The following is a 16,773-nucleotide window of genomic DNA, read 5'->3' as shown; positions in this document are numbered from 1 at the left end:
TTATGTGCCTCCAGCCCAAATAGAACTTAGTTCTATTCTTTTTCAGTCTGCTTGGACTTCAGCTTCCCTGGAAGGTGTTTTGTTGTTGTGTGCCTTCAAGTTATTTCCGATTTATGGTAACCCTAAGGCAATTCGCTCATGGGGCTTTCTTGGCATGATTTGTTCAGAGCAGGTTTGCCATAGCTTTTCCCCGAATCTAAGAGCATAAAAGATGTACCTCATAGTCTGTGTGTGTATAAGCAGTATATGGAAGCTTGTTTTTTTTTTTTGGATGGAAAAAGTACACTGCATGAGTTCATTTTCATGTATCAATTTGTTTATTTGTGATCATTTTTATATTTTCATTTGATTTACATTCTTTTTTTCTCATCAAAAAGAGAGTGAAGGTTGCAGTAGTATTAGATAAAAGAATACAAACACAACACAATATGAGACCAAGTCTTTGAATTAAGAGTACAATATTAAAAAAAATTAAAAGCACAATTATAGATCAGACACCTGCTAATGAGCACCTGTCTACAGCAAACAATCCATTGCCAAAATCTGATTTGAATAAAAAGGCACCTATAGAGGGAAAATGAAATCAATATTCTTAAAATTCAGTCAGTAAGGGAGCCAGCTTGGCATACTGGTTTGAGTGTTGGACTGTGACTCTGGAAACCAGGGTTTGATTCCCATCTCAGTCCTGAAACCCACTGGGTGACCTTAGGCAAGTCACACACTCTCAGCCTTAGGAGAAGGCCATGGCAAACCTCCTCTGAAGAAATCCTGCCAAGAACCCCATGATAGGTTCACCTTAGGGTTGCCATAAGTCAGAAATGACTTGAAGGCACACAACACACACACACATTCACCCTTGGAAGATTTGGTCATGAATATGTAGTTAGGTAGTTTAGAAGTTAAGAATACTTCAAGATTTAAAAGATTGTGTTGTGTTTTTCTCTTGCCTTTCTGTATCAAGCTGATTTAAGGCACTTTGCAAATTGAAAAACAAAGTGCCAAAAAATTAGGTGCAATCCACATTTCATGGGTACAGTTGTGCTTGCAAAATAATTGCAATAAAGGCAAATGGGTTTCTGTTCCCAGTATGTGTATATGACAGTTTAATGGCCATCACATTGCACCAGATGCTGTGCATGCTATCTCAAATTTGTGTGTACCTGGAGATGGGTAAGGGAGAGTTCTGAGCTGTCTATCAGTCTGTTCTGTAGAGATGTTCCTGTGCTCAGAAAAGAGTGGATTGTTAATAAATACCCAAACCAGTTTTGCTCAAGTGCCAACTCTGGGTGCACAAAAGCCCAGCAATATTCTCAAAGCTAGAAATTTGTTTCAGTAAATTCAGTTAAACTATATAAAAACAGTCAAAAGCTCATTAATAGTTTAAAGTAGTTCTGCGCTCCTAAGGAAAACGAAGGCCAGGTGGAGCAGATGTGCCTTCACTGTTGCATGTAGTTCTGATGCTAGGATCAATGGGGATTTGTTCCAAAATTTAGTAATTTATGCTGTTATATATTTATTTTTACCCTGCTCTTCAGCCACAAAGGCTCTCAGAGCAGTTCCCTGCCCTTAGGCTTACTCTCTAAAAAGACATGACACAAAAGAAGGAAATGTCAGTGGGGAAGGGGATCAGGTCCAGCAGTTCTTCTCTGTCTCTGGCATGGCAGTTGGACTGGAAGGAGAGCTCTCTTTCTTAACCTAGGCTAGGCCTGATGGACCTGGCCTGCCTCTCTCCCTCTGAGGCTGAGTAGGTAATTGCAGGTAACAGACCCTTGTCTCTGTCCAGCAAAAGGACAAAACTTTGTCCTCTATACCCAGTATACCCTCTGGTTGTTGGTTTGTTTGTTTTTTGCTCTGCCTACAGGAAGTAAAACCTTATTATAGGATTGGATAAGAATTCCTCCCAGGCCTGATTAGTTGTCAGATTGTTAATCTTCTTCTTCTCTGTAGTATGTCATATGGCTTGGTTGTTTGAATGATTTGTGAGGTTTACTCAACATCTTGTTTTATAAGGCCGCTGTGCTAATGTCTTTTATTGTAATCAATTATTCATAAATTTCAATATGATGTAATATTTGGAAGATGAAGAATCCTGGCTTAGTGTGGAGTAGTTGGACTGGATGTCCTCTAGGTCCATCCATCCAAAGAAGCATGTGATTCTGTACTTTGTATTATAAATAATATGTTTTATATGGAGAGTCCTAAAAAGCACCATTTAATTGTTGGCGAGAACTTCAGCACTAGTGCTTCTGACTCTCCCTTTAGATTACTTTATAAAGAGTTTGTGTGTGTGTGTGTGTGTGTGTGCACGCGCGTGTAGTTCTTTATTGCTTTGTATAAATACTGTAGTCACCTTTTGAATTTGTGTAGTCTTTTTCTTGATACACTGTTCCTAAATTGTCTGGCTACAGAGAATAATTTTACTATGCTGTTGGGATGGCACAGAAGGCTGAGTCAGAGGTCAGAAGAGTTATCCATGCCCATTTGAACACGGTCTGACTCTTTTCGGCCACATGCTAGACATATGTTACTCATCAGTGGGCTGTGGAACTCCATGACGCATAGCAGACTGGAATGCAGAGTGAGTTAACACCCTTGCCCTGGTCGGAAATGTATTGACAAATGTAAGGAAGTAGAATAGGGAAGAAAATGACATAAAGCACAGTAAGAATACTATATGAGGTATGTCACTATTTTCCCCAAAACATTAAGTATCATCACCTGAAATCTGTAGTAGGAAGCTCATTCTGAGCTATTTCTGCTACTTGTGATTTTCAAGCATTCTCCAGCTGACTATAAGGAAATTACTTGTGGGACTTTTTATTCAAGCAACTAGTGATTTGCATTATTCAAAAAAAAAAAATTGGCCTTAAAGAGCTCTTCTTTAATTCCATCACGTAATTCACAGATAAATTGCAATTTAAAAGAATACATGCAAGTGACCTCATTGTTTTCAAAATTAGCTACATTTGGTATTGATTAAAATAATTGAATGTTTATCATGTTGATTTGATACACTTACTGCATTGGCTGCCATGGGAATAGTGTATGGCCAACATTTTCACAGTGGTGCAGCTCAGAATACCAAACTATGAGGTGAAACAGACAGGCATGAAAGGCTGGCTTCCAGCCGGCTTGGAAGCATGGCATACAGACGCCACACGCCCCCAAGATGCCCAGAAGTCACACCAGGGCTCAGACGTGGGCTGGCTTCCAGGCACTCTGATGGCGCGGTGTTTGCACGCCGCCACAGCGGCTTAAAGCTGCCCATGGGCCATATTGGGTGGGAAAAGCCACCTTTTTGCTAGCCCAAAAAGGAGGCAACTCTTTGCTGCTCCTTTTTGTGCCAGCTGAAGGTGGATTGGGGCCATGGTGTGTGTTTGCCATGGCCCCAATCTGTCTTTGAAAGCGGTGGCTTCAAGACACCCCTTCAGAACCGTCTGTTTTGGCCCTAGATATCATCAGGACATGAGTCTGGATCTTTTTGGCAATCTCAGTTAGAGTAGAAAACTGAATCAGTCGCTTAGTGATGAGTTGACAGTTGTGTAAACCCCATTGATTCAATGAGTTTACTCTAGCTGGATTACTAGTAGGATTTACTCTATATACAAATGTATAAGTCTAGAAATTTTAGTCAAAAAGGTGACCCAAAAACACTGAATTGACTTATCCATGGGTCAGTGTAAGTATTGTACTTTAACTCATATATATCTGTGTGTGTGTGCGTGCGTGTGTGCGTAGGAACCATCCCCTGGTGAAAAGCAAGAGAATAATCTATCCTGGAAGCACTGACTTCCCTCTGTTCTCTCATCGATCCAGCTTTTAACATGAGCACAAACAGTTATGCCCCCTGGGATTTTGTAAGTTTCTAACATTGTTTTCCTTTGCTTCATCCTTTGTTTACATCCTTTGCTACATGGCCCTAACTTTTACCCTCGACTTATCCAGGGGTCATATCAAAATCCACAATTTTGGCCCCAAATCCTGCCCTCGATTTATACATAAAGTCGACTTATAGTCAAGTATAGTCTAATTCTGGACTAGTCAAGTGGAATTCAGAAATCAAAATTTCTTTTATTGTTCTACATCTTAATAAGTCATGTGTTTTTTTAAAAAAGTGTTTTTATTAATATGACACCATCTATGTATATTATGCTTTACAATAGAGAGATTTGACAAGTCTGTATTAAAGGGGTTGACAGTCTAAAATAGACACAAAGGAAATCGCAGAGGAAGGAGAACGAAATAGAGGTAGGGGAAATAAAGGAAAAAGTATGTGTAACATATACTTAACATAGTCCCGATGGGCTATTGGGACTGTATACAAAATGCTCCATGTATAGTAGATATGTTCGTGAGGGCAATCTAATGGGTGTTGAAACACTTTGATGGCTTGTAACCACTGTCTACAGCTTTCAGTATCAACTCCTTGTTTTGCACAATAAGAATATTTGCCTCCCCCCCCAGGTTGGCTCTCAGAATGAGCAAAAGAAAAGGAATGTCAGTACAGAAAGTTAGGAGACCAAGCAAAATTAAAGAGGCAAGACCTGAAGCAGAAGCTTAAAAACTAGGAGTTTATTGTAATATTTAATATGCTTGGTCTATTCTAAATAGTTTACAGTAAATCAGGTGGAATAAACATTGTGTAAAATTTGTTGAATAATAATTGAAAGCTATTGAGTGTATTGTGGTATGAGAATAACTGAGAGAAAGGTGGCAAAACTGCATACTTTCTTTAAAATATCATAGAAAATACTGATATAACAGCCCAGAGACCATCAGTTGTCTTGCATATCCTCTGCTGCAGGTGTCACTGATTTCTAAAGTGTTAGAACTTGAACACCACACTCATTGGAGAAACTGAGGGTCACCCCCCCCTCCCCGCTTTTTATGGCCAAATAAACTGAACTTTGTTTAAAAACCTTTGAACTTCCTACTTGGAATGTTGAGTCTCAACCAGGTATAACAGGAATAATACAATTCAAGCCAGTAGTGCTGTAAGTTTCAACTAGAAATCAAGGTGGAAAAAATGGTAATTGCTGTTTGCACTATTATTAAATCTATTTGTTCACAGAAAGTCTTTCAGCAACCTTAATTATTTTCAGAGGGGCCCCATTTTTCAATTCTTGCAATAGAATGGGCTAGGTCTGAGGTTGGAGAATTGCACCCAAAGTGCAGCCATCAGATAGAATGGCCTTTTAAAAAGCCTCTGAGAACTGGGCCCCTTCAGACTCCTTTCTTCCTTCAGCCTTTGCTTCTAAGGGTACTTGAAAATATTGTTCCTCAGGTACTGTAGTGCTTCTATGGTTAGCCCGTGTTAGCATTTCAGTGGGTACCTCTTTCCCAGGCCCAAGCGACTATAGAGTTATAAAAATCTTTTCAGGAAGGAGAGTATGTGAGCACCTATTTAGCTGCACCAGACTTTATTTAAAGAATAATGGATTCTTCCCACATTCAGCTCCATTCTTACCCTAATGGCTGGGCCAATGGAACTGGGGTTGTGTCAAAATTATTTTATTTCTGTGTTTCAGCCATACTTTTGCTCACCCACTCAAGCCCAAGTAGTCTTAATGAGAGTGCCGAAAACTAGAATGTATATTTCTGTTTTCAGCAAAAACCTGCAGCTTGTTTAATAGAGATTGCTTCGTGGGCATGCTCATTATTATTTAGTGTAGTAACTGTCTACACAGGGAAATAAAGCATCCATTCATTTCTGGTTCTTCTTTCCATTCCGTCCAATGCTAGTTATTAAACTACACTGGTATACAAAGGATTCAAAAGAAGTTTGGTAGCTAAGCTTGATTCTTGCAGTTCATCTGCAGCCATTATTATTGTTTTCTTAATATTCATCTGTAACTCTGGTTCTCCCACTGTTAGACAGGTAAATCATTTGAATTATGATGAATGAGGATACTATATATGTATGAATAAAGCCAATCTGTAATAGAAATATTTTTGTAAATCAGTGCTCATTTTAAACACCAGTCTCTATTGTACAATCTCAGTTTTGTTTTTCTCCTCTGTGGATGCCTTCAGATGTTCAGAAATATCAGAAAAAGCCCTAGCTTGAAGTCAAATAACAATAATAAACTATTGTTTTATATGTATTTTGTAGACTGTATGCCATTGGCAGGTTTCATTTTTATCAATTTTTTTGTCTGCATGTGCAGCGCTGTGTAAATCTACAGCGCTATATAAATAAGGTATAATAATAATAATAATAATACAAAGAAGAAGAAGAAATAAGCAAGTTACTTTTGCATTCTCTCTCTGAGATTTTGATAGCATCCAGAGAGGTCAGTGGTAGACTTTTCCCTGAAGGAAAATGCTTGGACTAGATGTTGGTAGTGCGATGAAGGTATTTCTCATTTGGTTGAGAGATGGAGGTGTGAGAAACATATGCTTTTTTCCAATGTATTTGCATAATTCTTTGTGACTGGGTGGGCTATAAATAAATAATTTATTATTAATAATTTATTATAATGGCAGAATAAACCAAAAGCGGCACCATCTAGCTAGAGGACAGACCTGTGAGCTCTTCTAAAGTAAAAACACTCCTCCCTTTTGTTTTACCTATCTGAATAGTGAGTCCTTTTTCCACCTTATTTTAAGTGGTAATTATATGGGGGAAACAAGATCTATTATATGGGAGAAACAAGCTCTCCTTCTTCTCTCTGTGCAGGGTCATATTGAGGAGGGAGTAAACTTGTTTTCTGGTGTTCCAGAGACTAGGATATGGAACAATGGATAGAAACTACAGGTAAAGAGATTCCACCTCAACATTAGGAGGAACTTCCTGACAGCAGGAGCTAGAAATTGGAACACACTCCCTCGGAGTGTGGTAAAGTTTCCTTCATTTGAGGTTTTTAAACAGAGGCTGGATGGCCATCTATCAGGGTGTTGTAATTGTGTATTCCTGCATGGCAAGGGTTGGACTGGATGGCCCTTGTGGTCTCTTCCAATTCTATGGCCTGTTACAGATTGCCAAAATAAAGCTGCTTCGGGTCTCTTTGGAGGTATGCTATTTAAATGATGCATGGGTCCTAAGAGTCCGGAGGTCACGCCAAAGTCGCACTCCTTTCCTAAGCACTGGAGTGCAGCTTTGGTGCAGCTTCCGGATTCTTAGGATGCATGCATCATTTAAATAGCATACCTCCAAAGAGACCCGAAGCAGCTTTATTTTGGCAGTCTGTAACAGGCCTAAGATTCTTATAGTATTCTCTGCTCATTCTTCAGTGCTTTTGTAGCTTTTTAAATCTGAGGATTTCGATAATTTATGGGAATATAATATTAGGCAACCAAGTCAGGTTCTCACATTAAGTTTCTGTATCAAACATTTATTTTTTTAAAACAGTAGGAAAGTAATAATTTTGGGCAGTAGTTAAATGCCTTGAATGTTGTCCAGTTAATATTTATTTGTTAGGTTGTGAGATGTTTCATCCTAGATTTAGCCTCAAACGCTTAGAAGCCATACTTGTTTGAACTCCATGGGGCAATATTCTTTTAATCCTGTTGCTGCCTAGATTTGTTTTAACAGAAAAGGTTGTCCTTATTGCCAGGAATAGAGTTGCATTGCTGCAGGGTTTGTACTTCCAAAAATTCTTTCATGACTTTAATTTATATTTGATTGTTGGCAGGGTTGCAAGATTTGTATGATCTGATTGACTGACTGGGTAATTTTTTTAATTAAATACAGTTTGAAGTCACTTAAAACATGTTGCTTGTACTTGTAAAGAGGTTTGAAATGAGTTTGAAGTATCATCCCCACAGTTGGTCATCTTTTAGTAGTTCAGCAAGTAGTTAACATTTATGACTCCATTTTAATAAATATGTTGGAGGTCTTTTAACACAAACAAAATGTGCTGTGCAGGCTAATTAAAGCAATACTACCATGTAGGAACTTGCAGTTTCTGGAATTGCTCTCTTAAAGCTCAGATATAAACAAAATGTTGCTATTTTTTATTGTATACAACCCTGAATGAGGGAGGTGTTTCCTGTTTTATGCTGTTAGTGGAATGCATGTGATTTTTTTGTTGTTTGTTGAAATGTGGCTTGCAGCTGCATTGTATTTGAACTGACTTTGTGAAATGGTGGTGTATGAGAACTTCAGATACTCCAGCACATCTTGTCTAGTTTACAGGGCAGAGAAGATGCTGTATTTCCAAATGTTACTTTATTGTTCATAGTTGCTATGTTTGCTAGATATTTCTAGTTTAGTCAATAAATTAAACAGGAAGCACACTATGGGTGTCAGCCCTAACAGTTAATTATAAGTAATTCCAAATTCTTTGAGTAGAGGATAAAAATGCACCATTTGGCTACAATCAAGTTCCTTGTGTGCTCCACGATGCCTCTCATCCCCTGGGGAAGCAACATACAGGTTGCCCATGTCATTGAAGTGAACCCAAGAGCCCTTGTTTATGAAAACTTTTAATGTTAAAAGTACCACAGGCCCTTTACAGACTGGCCTGAAAAGCCGGCCTGGGCTCAGAGTTGGGGCGCAGCGTCCTGATGATGCACACCCGATTCTGCCCCCCAGGGCACCCTGATGCCACACACTGCTCTAGATGGTGCGTGGTGTCATGGCATGCTTTCAGCGCTGTGTCCAGATGACACAGCACCAAAGGGGCACCATACAGCCATTCCGCTGTGGCCATGGCACCCTCGAAAGGCCGAATCATGGCCATGACGTGAGGTTGCCATGGCCTCAAACTGGCCAGGAAAGAGGCGGCAGGATGTGGTATGTAGAGCCCCACAGTGGGGTTTGCTGATTGACCATGACTGACACAAAAGTAAGTGTCACTAAGTTCAGAAGGTCATAGTGGGAGTGAGAATTATGTGTTTCTCTAGAGGCTACTGAACCTCAAGTCCTAGCAGTCGTAGACAACACAGTCAGTGGTAAGGAATAGAGGGAGTTGCAGCCCAGCAACACCTAAACAGCCCAATAAAGTAACATTTCTCTGCTTAAAACCCTCGTTCTTAAGTTCTTTTTTTCTGATTATGTTGGTCCATTGTGTTAATACAAAGTCAAGTGTCTCATTCCATGGTCCCATTATCCTTTCCAATGCATTTTTCCATTACGGATGGAAGACTGGATATTAAACCGATGTAGGTGTTATTCTTTTGCTTTATTTTCCTCTGCTTGTTATCTATTTCAAAAAACATTAATATATTAGCAATAGGCAAATAAGTCAATATGGGAAATGTCTAATTTAAAATAATGTAAGCCGCTCTGATAGCCTTTTGTCTGAAGAGGGGTATAAAAACTAATAATAATAATAATAATAATAATAATAATAATAATATAGTTAGCATATTTAGTTAGTAATCAAGCAGCATTTAAATTTATTTGTTTTAAAAAAGGAAAATGTGAGTCTCAATCATTTAAAGCTTAATATCTTACATACAGTTGAGAATACTGTGACTGACCTCAGTTGTACAGAAAGATGATAAAAGAAATGTGAGTTATTTTATATGATTAAAACTAGCAGTTGTCAAGCAGTATTTTAAGTGGTCATTAGCAGGTCATCAACCACAAATAAATCTACATTTGATTTTTTTTAACCTTCCTCTAGATCTCATGATATTTAGGCCCAGTTGCACCCATAATTATGTGTTACGTAGTTTTAAGTTGATTCTGATTTATTTTGTCCCTGGCAAGATTTATTGAAAAGATATTTGTCATTGCCTTCCTCTTAGGCTGGGAGAATGTGTTTTGCCCAAGAATACTGAGTGGGTTTCTGTGGTTGACTGGAGATCAATCAGCTAAAACAAACTTTGGAACAATGGGCACTCACAATCCTCCATGATTAGGCAGTGTTACTGCTGTTAAATCAGTAGTCCTCAAATTGTACTCTTTAAGAGATTTTGGACTTCAGCTTCCGGAAGCCTCAGCCATGTTGGACAATAGTTTGGGATTCTGGGAGCTGAAGTCCAAAATCCCTTAAAGAGCCCAGGGGATCACTGTGTTAAATCATATTCCATAACATTGGGAGTGAAGCACTCCCAAGTGCAGTACTTAAATTGATTTTTCCTTTTTAGTATTTAGAGAGTATTGATTAAAAATGTATTCTTGTAGAGTTATAAGCAAGAAAGTTGGTAGAATTAACAAACCAGGAGATACTGACACCCTTAATTTAAATTACTACTACAATTCATACTCAGTTGGACAACTTTTCTATTTAATATAAAATATAAACCAAGTGCAAAATCCTCCGAAAGAAGAACTATTGTTACAGATAAAAAACCAAAAAACAAAAGTTTCATTGCATGTTGAAGTCTTTAGAAATCATTTCTAAGATTTCTTGTGGCAACAGTTTTAATGGACTTGAGCCCTTGTCAGTTACAGAACAAGGTCAGTGACAAAACTGGATCAGCAGGTGTATGTTTGTTTCACATATTCTAGTCATGGAAGCCATCATGATTCACTTCACTGCTAATTCCATAGCAAGGGTCTGAGAGAACAGATGTCCCTTGTAAAGTTTTTGCCATCTAGTGATTTTAAAGTGGAGCTCTTTAAATGACTGTTGAATGCAGAGCAGGGTGACTTCACTCTCTTTTATTCCCCTTCCAGGCATTCTAGAATACACATCAGGACAGGACTGATGGATGCTCATCTGTACTGCTTGAAGAAAAGTGTGGTAGACTTCCTTGTAGAGAACAGGTAAGAAAAGAAGCCTGAGGTCTAAATGTACATTTTTTGCAGTTAAATGCATCCATCTCCATTTTGCAAGGTAGTGTCTTCTAGACCCCTTAACAATTCTTCACTAATCTCACCACCCCACATTAGCAAAGAACAGGGTATACACAAAGATCAGACAATGCACTACAGGAAGGAACTTTTTAAATAGAAAGAAGGGCTGTAACACCACTGAAATTATATAGGCAGAATCAATTGTGATGTGGGGTTTGTTCCTGTCTTGTTTATTATTATTTCAAGTTATGTGTGCATCATTTGAAAAATTAAGTTAGAAAGGGAATATATGGGTAAGGGCATCAATGACAGAAGCACACTTGGGAAAATAGGATGGCACCTTCCACTTTTTCCTGCCTCCAAAGCAGCCATATATCTTTCAATAATAGAAGACTTTTAAAAGAAGTACCTTTGTTATCGCCTGCAGGTTGCTTTCCACAGTTCCTTCAGCTACAACTGATCTTGCTGGGTACAAGCAGAAAGCCAAACAAACTTATCTTCGTGCCTACCAGGCAGCTCCATCCCTATTGTTCAGGTCCTGTCCTTTGCCAACTCTGAGCAGGGGAGGGACATTGGAGGCCAGAGACTCAGTGCTTCTCTGCCTGACTGCTGAGTAACTAGAAACGGAGCTTGTAAAATTATATTTATGATGACAACTCTTCAAATTCCCCATGCTAGCTGGTAGATTTTGGGAGTTGTAGTCCAAAAATATTCCCAAGGCCTGCCTCACTTAGAAATGCAGCATAAGGTCAGGAATTTCCTGGGGCTGACAAATTTCACATTTTTCACCAGCCACATTTATCTGTCCTGGCTGACATAAGCAAAATTGGACTTAGAAGGTTACAGTACTCGTTTGGTTTTAACTGTGAAATATCTACAGGATTTTTACTGTCTGGAATATATCAGATGTGAGCCAAGTTTATTCAACATGAATGTGAGGCAATGAATGCTAATTGAGAAGACCAAAACAAGTTGGTTAGAGACTTGAAATTAAAGCCAAAGCCCTAAGCCTACGTTTTTATATCACTAGTACCTTTCTACTCAAAAGCAGTAGCAATAGATGATAACAGATTCCAATACTCAACCAGTAATCTTTCTGCATTGTGAGAGCGACCTAAGATGTCTTTAATTTCTCTTTAATCATATGTGTTGGGGCTTCCTTGATCACTAATAACATGAATACATTTCCATTCCATTTGTCTGTGTATTGTTTTGTCCATCTGCGTATCCTACCCCTCCCTGGATAACCTTGCGTATATCATTGATACATCCTGAAAACATACCCTGTGTTCTTAACTTGTGGTGTTTCAGCTGAAGTGGAGACCACCCACTGAGAGAAAGACAAATATCCATTTATATCCATTTATGGAAGAAGACAGTGATCCTGGCTAAGATGGTTTTCAAGGAAAACTTCAGTGTATTTGCCTGAAATCAGAGCAGTATAAAGCTGAGACCAAGGACTTAACTATCAGTGCCACCTGCTGTAGTCACTACTGTAATTGAAGCAGGTTGTCTTCTTCACCACTAGTGCCCATTTGAAATAGAATCCAAAGGTGACAACTGGATTTAGAAACCTTAGAGGATACTCATGTATACTTTCAATCAAAATAGTTGATATTATAGGGATAGAAGTGAAATCAGTTAACCGTCGGGCCAAGGGACAAACCTGAGATGTTAGTTGGCTAGATATTGCATTTTCTTTTAATAGCCAGTAAAGAAAGAGAGGCCATTGTCCAAAACACCATCTTACACCTACATGCAAGACGTTCTTTTCAGAGCTACACACTGAAATGGTAAAAGAGATTGGTCTCCAGTTCTTCTGAACTGCTTTATTAGTCTTCTTTGCTATATTGTATGCCAGTCAGTTGGACCACTCACAGCTGTGGGAAGGACAGGAATGCAAAAGGGCATAGTGCAGAGTACTTTGCAGAACTTTCTGTTGTTTATCTGAGACAGCTTAATTTGTATGTGTGTGATGATAAATTAATAGCTCATGAGAGAGAAATCAGAAGAGAACACTGTTTTTTCAGTCTTCTGCTCTTACCAGTAATGTGACTGTGTGACCAACTTGACTTCCCCTTTTTACTATATGTTTTTCACAACAGCAACAACAATCTGATTATCAAAATTTGCAAAATAAACATTCTTCTAGTTTTAAAAGGCTTTCTTGAGATCTTTTGACTAGGAAGGAAGCAACTGAAGGATATTCTCAGAACTTCCAAATGCAACTGTATTTTTAATGAATTTATAATTGGGAGGTTTTTAAATTATCCTGCTGTTTAATTTATTTTTATGGTTTTTGATTACTACTCTTATGATCAAGGGGAGGGTTGGGATGTGGGTTTTTTTTTAATTGTAACTTTTAACTGTATGATGTTTTATTGTTATACCTGTTGTAATCTGCTTTGATTCCTCTGTGAAAAAGTGGAATATAAATAAATCATATTATTATTATTTCCCCATAGGACCATAAACTACTTTTTAGTCCCAAAAGGCATTTTATATAATGTTTGGTTTCCATAATGTGGGATTGTTTTCAGTATGAAACTGGGCAGGAAGAGCAGTTTGTACCTCTTGAGCTTACAGTTCTTCTTTGCTCTATGCTATATAAAGTTCCTCTAGAGTTTTAGAATAATTTGTATTTACTTCTCAGTAGATAGTTTTATCCTTTTATCTATTGTGACTTCAGGCATTCTTTTCCAGGCTCTTATTATCATGATTTGACTTTTCACACATCATGCTGTTTAATGATTTCCAAGAATGTTTAGAAATGTTTAAGATGCCAACCACAAGTTACATTGGATTATACTCATTCTGATTTGTTCTCTTTTCTCCTACCCCACACTGTGGAGAGAGAGCACCAACCAGCATATACAAAGTGGATTGAATACTGGCAGTCTCACTTACACTGTCCATAATCTCTCCATGTCATTATTTGTCTATTTATGTATATTTATATACCACTTAAATTCAAGAAGTTTAAAGTGGTGCACTTCAGTAGTTAAGTGTAAAAATGTACAGATGTACCCTGTAGGAAGTCTATGAAAAGGATGTTGGGTTGATTTAAACCAGGAAGATTTGCGTTAGTAAATATTTTTTTAACATAGATTAAAAATGAAGAATAGATGGAACATGTTGAAGTTCTAATATAATAGCATTCTGCATAGCAGGTACTATCATGCTCTACTCTGAATGACTGCCAGGGAGACATCAAAATCATGCAGATGATCTCAAAGATCAAATAGGTGAACAAGGAAGAAGACAGTTTCCCAGACAACCAGGTCCCAAATTGTTTACAAGCTAGCAGTGACTGCTTTACAGGATGGGGTTTGTATATGAATATTTGTTTTGTGTGTTGCTTTTATATCAGAAGAGTTTTTCTCCCAACATTCTTCATGCTTAATTATAATATTTTTCTATGGGACACAGGAAATATAATGGGTGTGTGTATGTATGTGTTTACAAATGCTTTTTTTCCCTCAGTCTAATAAGGGCATTAATAGCTCTTACTGAATTTCTGTGATTAGACAGAATAGGATCTGTTACTTATTTCAAGCCTAATTAAGGGGCAAAACAGACGACTCCTTTGCAGTGGCTTCCCAGTGGCTTAGGGGCGTGTCGTTTTGACGATGCATGCCCCCAAGCTGGTGTAAAGCCACCCGCCCAACCACATGGCAGTTTTGCTGTGGTCTAGCGCTGTGGCATTTAGATGCCTCACACCACAGGAGTGCTGCAAAGCCGCAGCAGTAGTGGAAAAGCAGACTTTTTCCCAGCTCAAAAAGGAGTGGCTTTCTGCTGCGTCTTTTTGAACCGGCAAACAGCCAGGATGGGAGTGTGAGTTGTGTTTGCTGTGACCCCATGTTGGGAAAATATGCATAGATAAATGCAGAGTAATCTTGGAAGCTTGTGTGTAGATAGACAAACTGACAGACTGGAGCTTTGCCAGAAAAACAGCTGCTAGATTAAAGCACTGTACGTTGGCTTTTCTCCAAAGAGGCACTGTTTATTCTTGTTGCAAACACACATGCGAAAACAAAGCTACACAGACAAACTCCTCCTACTACAAATCCACACTGTACAAAGATGATTTGCTTTTTTTGCAATGTGGCCATCTAGCTCAATCCCTTCCTGTACAGTTTCTTGTGTTACCTGGATTACTGTCCACCATTCCAAATGACACAGCATATTTACATAAGTGCTATGTGCTTCTCTCTGGTATACTCTGCGACCTTGGACAATCACCTGCTGTCTAGATCCACAGCTGCAACCAATTCCTGGTTAAGGACAGTGAGTGTCCATTAGCTTCTCTGCCACATCTGAACACTTTCAGTGCTGCTCCATATCTCAACACCCCAACCCAGTGCTCAAAGGGGTGGCATCAAGACACCCCTTTAGGGCTGTCAGTTTCTGCTCCAATATTGATAGAGCTGACAAAGGAATGGTTATGTTGGGCTTTGAAATAGCATCTGTTTTCATTTTGAAATAATTGTGTGTAACACATTTAAAGCTACAGGTTCAATGACAAAAATAGCATATCCACTTTACACAGTTATAACTTCCTGTGGAATAATGGCATTTTTAGTTTAGGGAAGGGATTCCCATAGTATCTCAACTTAATCCTGAATACCTGTTCTCAAGGTACTTTGGGAAGTGTAGTTCAGGGAAGTTGCTTAGAGTTCTCTAGCAGGGAATTTTGAGTACTTCAGCAAGCGAAAAAAGCCAGGGTTCCATCAGATGTAGCTATGAGTGATAACGTGTTATCAAGCTACTGTACTATAATTGTTCAGTGTGGATGCACTCAAAATACATTTTATTTTCACTATGTGGAGATCTTTGTTGGAGTCTTTATGTTCATTAATACAAAAAAGCAGAAAAGCACATGGCATCTTGTAAGAAGAAGCACTTGCTTTGTATAGTTAGCTACTTCAGTCATTTGGAGTATTGGTATAATAAGTTCTTGTCAGTTAGGCAAAATGGGAACCAAATGAAACTAAAGAACAATCCACACAGGTGTTTCTACAGTTCTGACTCTTGTGGCCCCTAACAGTACATTATTAGAGTGGCTAGATGTTTCACATCTCCTTATATACCAAACTAACACACTTCCATATATCTCATTTCACCTGTTTTTGGATAATTTTTATGTGTTGGTTTATCTAATTTATATCCCATCCTTCCTTTAAGGAATTTAGATTGTGGTACATAGTTCTTTGCTTCCCAATTTTATCTTCATAACATCCCTTTGAAGTAAGCTAGGCAAAGAGACAGTGAAGGACCTCAAGGTCACTGTGTGAACTGTATGACCCTGTGATCACATGGCTAAGTGGAGATTTCAGACTGGCTCTCTCAAATCTTAGGGCAAGATTTGTAACCATTAAACCATATCTTCTCTTATCTACTCAACTAAGGCAGGTACAGATTCAGTAGTACATTGGGACCTTAGTATCTGCAGGGGATCCATTCTTGAAATACCCCCGCCCCCATGGATACCAAAATTCACAGATGCTCGAGTCCATGTTGTCCCCAGTAGCGGTGACGTGCATGCGCCGCTATTGGAGACAATGTGAGTTTGCCATCCGCGGATACCGAGGTGCCACTATATGACTGTTCATTGTAAGGGAAAAGGTATACCTTAACTAAGCAAGAGGGAAGACAGAAATAGGCACTCCAAAAGGCACCTCATAGGAAGGATCTTTGCATAAATTCTGAAGTAAACTGGATTAGGTTTAAATGGGTGAGTTAGTTTTGTCTTCTTTGGCCCTTAGCAGCCAGATTCAACAGCCATGGATGGAGCATTTGTTGAGCAAAGAAGTTAATCTACTTTGCAGAAAAGCTTGTAACACTTAAGCTGAGTTGTTGGCTCGCTTATATTGAGAACAGCTAAGTGTCATTTTTAGAATTGCTGAAAATACAAGAATAAAAATCTGTGTGGGTGGTTGAAGAACTTTGCCTTTTGATAAGCCTCTTCCCCTGCTGTTCCCTTTCCCCTTTCATCAGCCGTCCTCTGAAGGTCTCCAAGTTCAACCTTTTCTGGATAGCTGTTCCAAAAAAGATAATTTCTCCCACCTGAGCAACAGTCTAAA

The 16,773-nt window shown here is 38.7% G+C and overlaps 1 protein-coding gene across 2 annotated transcripts in view; it reads left to right on the top strand.

The window, feature by feature from the left end:
* Positions 1 to 16,773, top strand: part of EIF2B3 (eukaryotic translation initiation factor 2B subunit gamma) — a 601,892-nt gene that overhangs the window by 27,410 nt on the left and 557,709 nt on the right. For both annotated transcript variants that reach the window (XM_042462842.1, XM_042462843.1), the window contains exon 6: positions 10,571 to 10,660. In XM_042462842.1, coding sequence (XP_042318776.1) covers positions 10,571 to 10,660 — 90 coding nt within the window. The remainder of the gene's footprint in view (positions 1 to 10,570; positions 10,661 to 16,773) is intronic.

Source organism: Sceloporus undulatus, chromosome 4 (assembly GCF_019175285.1).
Source record: "Sceloporus undulatus isolate JIND9_A2432 ecotype Alabama chromosome 4, SceUnd_v1.1, whole genome shotgun sequence".
Taxonomy (NCBI): Eukaryota; Metazoa; Chordata; class Lepidosauria; order Squamata; family Phrynosomatidae; genus Sceloporus; species Sceloporus undulatus.
The sequence above is the reverse complement of the archived record's forward strand: the minus strand, read 5'-3'. Positions and strand labels throughout refer to the sequence as shown.